Here is a 7,155-nt window from a genome sequence, read left to right on the forward strand (position 1 = left end):
TTAGGTTCTAAATGCTCCTGTGGACAATCTAATACCAGCATGATGTATTGAATCTAATATCTTTAATCGGCTTAGGGTGACTGAGGGTTATATTTCACATCCATAACTAATTTTGGAAAAACTTAAGGCCTTGTATAATTTCAAAAAAGTTTTACGGTCTGCCCCCCATGATGTATGGGAAAATACTTTTAAAAGATTGAGAGCCTCAAGACATTTAGCTTTTACCGCCTTCAAGTGTGGGACCCAGGTCAACCTACAATTGAAAATCAATCCTAAAAATTTAGCTTCTCCTACACATGGGATCCGTTGTCCTTTCATGTATAGGTTAATGTGGGTAAGGGTTAGGTTGGGTAGGGAATGTTGGGCGTTTGTCAGTGCGTATGGGCCAGGTAGTGAGAAAAGTGAAGAAGAGCGGAATGAGTTCTGGAATGAATTAACTAGGTGTGTAGAAGGACTGGGTAGAAGGAATTATGTAGTTGTCATGGGTGATTTAAATGCTAGAGTGGGCGCTGGAGAGGTAGAAGGTGTCATTGGGAAGTATGGCGTACCAGGTGAAAATGAGAGTGGTGAGAGACTGGTGGATATGTGTGTTGAGCAAGAGATGGTGATAAGTAATAGCTTTTTCTAAAAGAAAGATAAAAATAAGTATACATGGGTAAGAGTGGCAAATGGAAGAGTAGTAGAAAGGGCATTAATGGATTATGTGTTGATAACTAAAAGAATGTTTGGAAGATTGAAAGACGTGCACGTGTTTAGGGGTATGGCTAACGGTATGTTTGATAATTTTTTGGTGGAAGGAGAATTAGTTGTAGCAAAAGAGCGGGGGAATAGAGTAGGTGAGTGTAAAAGAAAGCTGGTGAGGGTTGAAGAGCTAATAAAACCGGGGGTAAAAAGTAAATATCAGGAAAGGTTGAAAATGACATATGACGAAGTGAAAGTAAGAGAAACTGGCAATTTAGAGGAGGAGTGGAAGTTAGTAAAAGAAACTTTTGTTGGGATTGCAAGTGATGTGTGTGGCAAGAAGGTTGTTGGAGGCAGCATGAGGAAGGGCAGTGAATGGTTGAATGAAGGAGTGAAGGTAAAAGTGGAAGAGAAAAAGAGGGCTTTTGAAGAATGGCTGCAGAGTAATAGTGTAGAGAATTATGAAAAATATAAAGAGAAAAATGTGGAAGTAAAGCGCAAGGTACTTAAGGCAAAGAGGGCAGCTGACCTGAGGTGGGGTCAGGGATTGGGTCATTCATATGAAGAGAATAAGAAGTTTTGGAAAGAAGTGAAGAGAGTAAGGAAGGCTGGCTCAAGAATTGAAGAGACAGTGAAAGATGGAAATAGGAGGTTGTTAAAAGGAGAGGAGGCAAGGAAAAGATGGGCGGAATATTTTGAAAGTTTACTGAATGTTGAGGATAATAGGGAGGCAGATATAATTGCTGTTGCAGGTGTTGAAGTGCCAGTGATGGGAGATGAGAATGAGAGAGAGATTAAAATAGATTAAGTGAGGAGAGCACTAGATGAAACGAGAGTAGGAAAAGCGTCTGGTATGGATGGTGTGAGAGCTGAGATGTTGAAAGAAGGGGGTGTGATTGTACTTGAATGGTTGGTGAGATTGTTTAATATGTGTTTTGTGTTGTCAATGGTACCAGTAGATTGGGTTTGTGCATGTATTGTACCACTATATAAGGGTAAGGAAGATGTGCATGAGTGTTGTAATTCAAGAGGTATTAGTTTGTTAAGCGTAGTTAGAAAAGTGTATGGTAGAGTAATGATTAATAGGATCAAGGATAAAACAGAGAATGTAATCTTAGAAATACAGGGTGGTTTTAGAAGAGATAGGGGTTGTATGAATCAGATTTTTACAGTAAGGCAGATATGCGAGAGATATTTAGCAAAAGGTAAGGAGGTGTATGTTGCGTTTATGGATCTGGAGAGAGCGTATGATAGAGTTGATAGGGCAGCAATATGGAATGTGATGAGGTTATATGGAGTTGGTGGAAAGTTGTTGCAAGCAGTGAAAAGTTTCTACAAAGGTAGTAAAGCATGTGTTAGGATAGGAAATGAAGTGAGTGATTGGTTTCCAGTGAGAGATGGGGGCTAAGACAGGGATGTGTGACGTCACCGTGGTTGTTTAACTTGTATGTTGATGGAGTTGTGAGAGAGGTGAATGCTCGAGTGCTTGGACGAGGATTAAAACTGGTAGACGAGTATGACCATGAATGGGAGGTAAATCAGTTGTTGTTTGCGGATGACACTGTACTGGTTGCAGACACAGAAGAGAAGCTTGGCCGATTAGTGACAGAATTTGGAAGAGTGTGTGAGAGAAGGAAGCTGAGAGTTAATGTGGGTAAGAGTAAGGTTATGAGATGTACGAGAAGGGAAGGTGGTGCAAGGTTGAATGTCATGTTGAATGGAGAGTTACTTGAGGAAGTGGATCAGTTTCAGTACTTGGGGTCTGTTGTTGCAGCAAATGGTGGAGTGGAAGCAGATGTACGTCAGAGAGTGAATGAAGGTTGCAAAGTGTTGGGGGCAGTTAAGGGAGTAGTAAAAAATAGAGGGTTGGGCATGAATGTAAAGAGAGTTCTATATGAGAAAGTGATTGTACCAACTGTGATGTATGGATCGGAGTTGTGGGGGAATGAAAGTGACGGAGAGACAGAAATTGAATGTGTTTGAGATGAAGTGTCTAAGGAGTATAGCTGGTGTATCTCGAGTAGATAGGGTTAGGAACGAAGTGGTGAGAGTGAGAACGGGTGTAAGAAATGAGTAAGCAGCTAGAGTAAATATGAATGTGTTGAGGTGGTTTGGCCATGTTGAGAGAATGGAAAATGGCTGTCTGCTAAAGAAGGTGATGAATGCAAGAGTTGATGGGAGAAGTACGAGAGGAAGGCCAAGGTTTGGGTGGATGGATGGAGTGAAGAAAGCTCTGGGTGATAGGAGGATAGATGTGAGAGAGGCAAGAGAGCGTGCTAGAAATAGGAATGAATGGCGAGCGATTGTTACCCAGTTCCGGTAGGCCCTGCTGTTGCCTCCGATGCCTTAGATGACCGCGGAGGTAGCAGCAGTAGGGGACTCAGCATTATGAAGCTTCATCTGTGGTGTATAATGTTGGAGAGTGGGCTGTAGCACCCTAGCAATGCCATCTGAACTCAGTTGAGTCCCTTGTTAGGCTGGAGGAATGTAGTGAGTAGAGGTCCCTTTTTTTGTTTTGTTTCATTGTTGATGTCGGCTCCCCCCCAAAATTGGGGGAAATGCCTTGGTATATGTATGTATGTATGTAAAACTTAAACTCATTCATATCAGGCCAGTGAACAATTTTACCAATTGCGAGTTGTAGTTTTCTCTCAACCATTGCCATTCTAGCTCCAGCAAATGATATAGAGAGATCATCCACAAATAGTGTAAGGTCATATCTTAGGGAATGACTGAGGATATCCCATTAATTGCTACTCTGAATAGGGTCATACTCAGCTCACTACCCTGGGGAACTCCTTCCTGACATTTACTCTCTGATAGAGTTTCCTCAACTCTCACTTGAAAACTCTATGTAAAAGAAATGATTGGGTAAAAATTGGTCACTCGCCTCAAACCCAATTCATGAATGGTTTTAAGTATGCCATATCTCCACGCAGTATCATATGCCTTTTCAAGGTAAAAAAATACTGTTACATAGTGCTGTTTGGAAGCAAAGGCTTCAAAAAATAGAGGGCTCAAGTCTTATCAACACATCAGTTGTTGAGTGCATATTCCTGAATCCACAATGGATAGGTGATAAAATACCTTTCTTTTCAAGGTACAACATAAGTCGTGCATTGACCATCTTCTCCATGATTTTATATAAGCAATAGTTCAATGCAACAGGTCTATAGCTTACTGCTAAAAAACTTATCCTCACCCTGTTTTAAAAAGGCTAAAATAATGGCTAGTTCCCAAACACTTGGACAACTATGATCATGATATATTCTATTAATAATGCTTAAAAGAAATAACTTGGTATTAACAGGTAGATGTTTAATCATTTCCAATGGAATTTTATCGGGTCCAGGGTCTGTATTGTTACACGTAGCAAGTGCAGAATCAAATTCTCTTCCAGTAAAAGGAGAATTGTATGACTTCCCTTCTTGTTGCAAAATTTAAAACTTTCTTTTCTTCGATGCTCCTATACTGGTAACCAGGAGCTGCTTTACATTTGCATGATACATTTGAAAAATGATCAGCTAGGGAATTACTAACTTCGGTTGCTCCAGTCATGTATTGACCATTTACCCTTAACACTGGTGGTGGGTTTGCAGTGAATTTCCCAGCAGCAATCTTTTTCACTTTCTCCACACAGATGATATTGGTGATCTACTGTTAATGGAGGAAACAAATGACATCCAAGACTGGCCCCTAGCTTCTTTCATGGCACGATGGAACTGTGCTCTACATTTTTTGTATATGACTATATTCTCCTCAGTATGGCGCCTGCGCAATCGAGTTAAACACTTTCTTGTGGCTCTGTGCAGGGCAGTAAGCTCTTATGACTACCAGGGGGCTGGTCGTCGTTTGAATATTCCTGTTGTTTTGGGAATGGAATTGACTCCTGCTGTGTGAAGAGTTCCATTAAGTAAGTCTATGGCATCATCAACTCTTTCAAACTGTTCAGCATTTCCTTCAATTTCAGTTAGCTCCCGAAATATATCCCAGTCCGCCTTATCAAGATTCCATCGTGGCGATCTCTGTAAAGGTGGACCATTGTTGGTGTTTGTAATGATTGGTGCAGGATCACTATTATGCTTATCATCCAATGTTCTCTGATTAAAATCGAAAAGACAGTTAGAACTTGCAACTGATAGGTCAATGCAGGACAAGTTACCTGTCTGTACATGAAAGTGTGTGGGCTCTCCTGTATTAAGGAGTCCTACATCTTTATTATCCAAAATTAATGATATAATATTACCACTTGCATTTGCCAAAACATAACTCCATTAAGGATGTGTAACGTTAAGATCTTCTAGTAAGAGAAAAGGTTGAAGAAGTTGTTTAATCACATCTACTAAATTGTCATACGAGAAGTTATCACTTGGAGGCAAGTAAAGAGAACAGATTGTGTATTTTCTCCCTATATCAATCTGTATAACCACTGCCTGCAGAGGGGTACAGATAGACAAAGATATTTGGGGAACATCTCGACGACCGTATATAAAACTTCCCCCATGGCTCCCTGCTTGTTGATCATATGGTGTCCTATAGCTAACATACTCTCGAGAACAAGGAATATTAGCATCGAGCTTGGTCTCCTATAGACATACAATTATAGGGAAGTGCTCATGTTTGAAGAGCTTAAGTTGTTCATATTTGGCCCTTAAACCCTGGCAGAATGGAGGAAAAAACTATGGTTTATTTTTTTGAAGACACCTTGCATGAGGTCTTCCCATTGGCAATATTTGTACTAACACTATTTCCAAGTGGTATCTCTAGAGAGGATCTTGATAAATTGGGTTTTGTGTTTGTGTTTTTCTTTGTCCTTTTTTATCTAATTGTTGAGGAGGATGGTGGACCTCAAATTGAATTTCTGATTCATTTAAGTTTTCTTGTAGTTGATCAGAAACATTAGCAGACAAGACATCATATTCATTTGAAGTCGTGACTTTAATGTTTCTTATGGTAGGAGGCAAAAGAGAGGGAAGTCTTTCTCTTTTTCGATTAAAAGGTTGTGAGATGTCAGGTTTTTGCACCTTCCCCACTACTGGTTCACCACGTAAATTGGTTTCAAGTGGAACCTACATCAGATCAGGGAAGGCCACGGCCTGAGAAAGGTTTGTACTATTGTTTAGAATGGGAGTAGATGGCTTTTGAATATCTTTCAGATATTTAAGTATCTGTTTTGATTTTTCTACAATTTCTGGATATAAATTTTTGATGGGACTTTCAACCTCTTTATCAACTTTCATGTTTCTTTATGTTAGAAGTGGGGATAGAATTTTCGTCCATGTGCTTTGACAAGTTTTTTATTCAGAACTGTTGAAAATGGTTGCCCTGGTCTTATCTGCTTTTCAAGAGCTCTGTTACAAGCTTCTTTAAAAGTAACCCTTTCCATGGTCCCAATGGCCTTAATTTCTTTTTCAGAAATAAGCTTAACATAGCTTTTAGACGTAGCTGGGTGTGCTTCTCCACAATGTATGCAATTTCGTTTTTCTTTGCATAATCCATGACTATTTTTTCCACAGTTGGCACAAGCAGCTGGCTTATTATTTAGTTTTTCCTTGCATTTCTGGCTTAAATGGCCATACATTTGGCAATGATAACATTGCAATGGTGAAGGGGTATATAGTTTCACCTTCCAAGATATCCAACCAGCTTTAGTATCATTTGGTAAACTACATTGATCAAATGTTATAATCAAAGTAGAGAGAGGACTGCGTTTTTCTCCAACTCTCTTTCTCATTCTTACTACTTTTACTACTCCTTGACTTTTCAGTTCTTCCTCAATTTCTTTTTCCTCTATGTCCAGCAATTCTGCATTATATATCACACCCCTACTCTGGTTGAAAGTGGGGAGTGAAGTGCATTTGACAGTATGACCATCCAATGTTGTAAGTGTTTTCAATCTTTCACATTGTATTTGGGAAAGTGTCTCTATCAAGAGACGTCCATTTCCCTGGTGAAGAATTTTTGGCTGCCCTCCACATGTAGTAACTATTCCCCTATTAGCTTTAAAAAACATTTACACGTTCATCTCTTCTATTTTCAGGTTCCAAAATAAAAATATTTTCTCATAATTCACTACTTCATTGTGACCAGGTAATACTTCTAATTTTCTATTTTTTTTCTTTACTGTAATAATTTCTCACTCTCTCTCTCTCTCTCTCTCTTCTTCTCTAGTGTTTCCTTATAATTCTTCACATAACATGAATAAGGTTCTAATGTTACAACATTAGAACCCTAGTTGGAGCTCTCTACCGAGGTCCATGTTTGTATTTTTCAGGCCACCAACAGAGGGGTTAGTTTTTTTTAAAAAAGCAATCGGGTTATTCCTCCTATCCCATGTGGCCCAACACGAGAGGAAGCTTCAGCAGGGACCGGTCCTCTATTAGAGAGGGGCTGCCTTTCTTAAGGTGGGTGTACACTGGTCAGTGGGGGTAGTTAGCCCCTCCCACCGGTGACTTCAATGCCTGGCGTCAGTCA

The 7,155-nt window shown here is 39.8% G+C and overlaps 1 protein-coding gene across 1 annotated transcript; it reads right to left on the reverse strand.

Moving 5' to 3' along the window:
- Positions 1 to 5,932: 5,932 nt before the first annotated feature.
- Positions 5,933 to 6,694, reverse strand: LOC137646361 (uncharacterized). The gene has a single exon (XM_068379467.1). The coding sequence runs from the start codon at positions 6,692 to 6,694 to the stop codon at positions 5,933 to 5,935; it is 762 nt and encodes a 253-aa protein (XP_068235568.1).
- Between the last annotated feature and the right edge of the window lie 461 nt (positions 6,695 to 7,155).

The sequence above is a fragment of the Palaemon carinicauda genome, chromosome 9, assembly GCF_036898095.1.
Source record: "Palaemon carinicauda isolate YSFRI2023 chromosome 9, ASM3689809v2, whole genome shotgun sequence".
Classification (NCBI taxonomy): domain Eukaryota; kingdom Metazoa; phylum Arthropoda; class Malacostraca; order Decapoda; family Palaemonidae; genus Palaemon; species Palaemon carinicauda.

What these genes read in the sequence shown, in the direction of transcription:
- LOC137646361 (XM_068379467.1), bottom strand. Translation starts at nt 6,694, where the DNA reads ATGTTTTTTAAAGCTAATAGGGGAATAGTTACTACATGTGGAGGGCAG.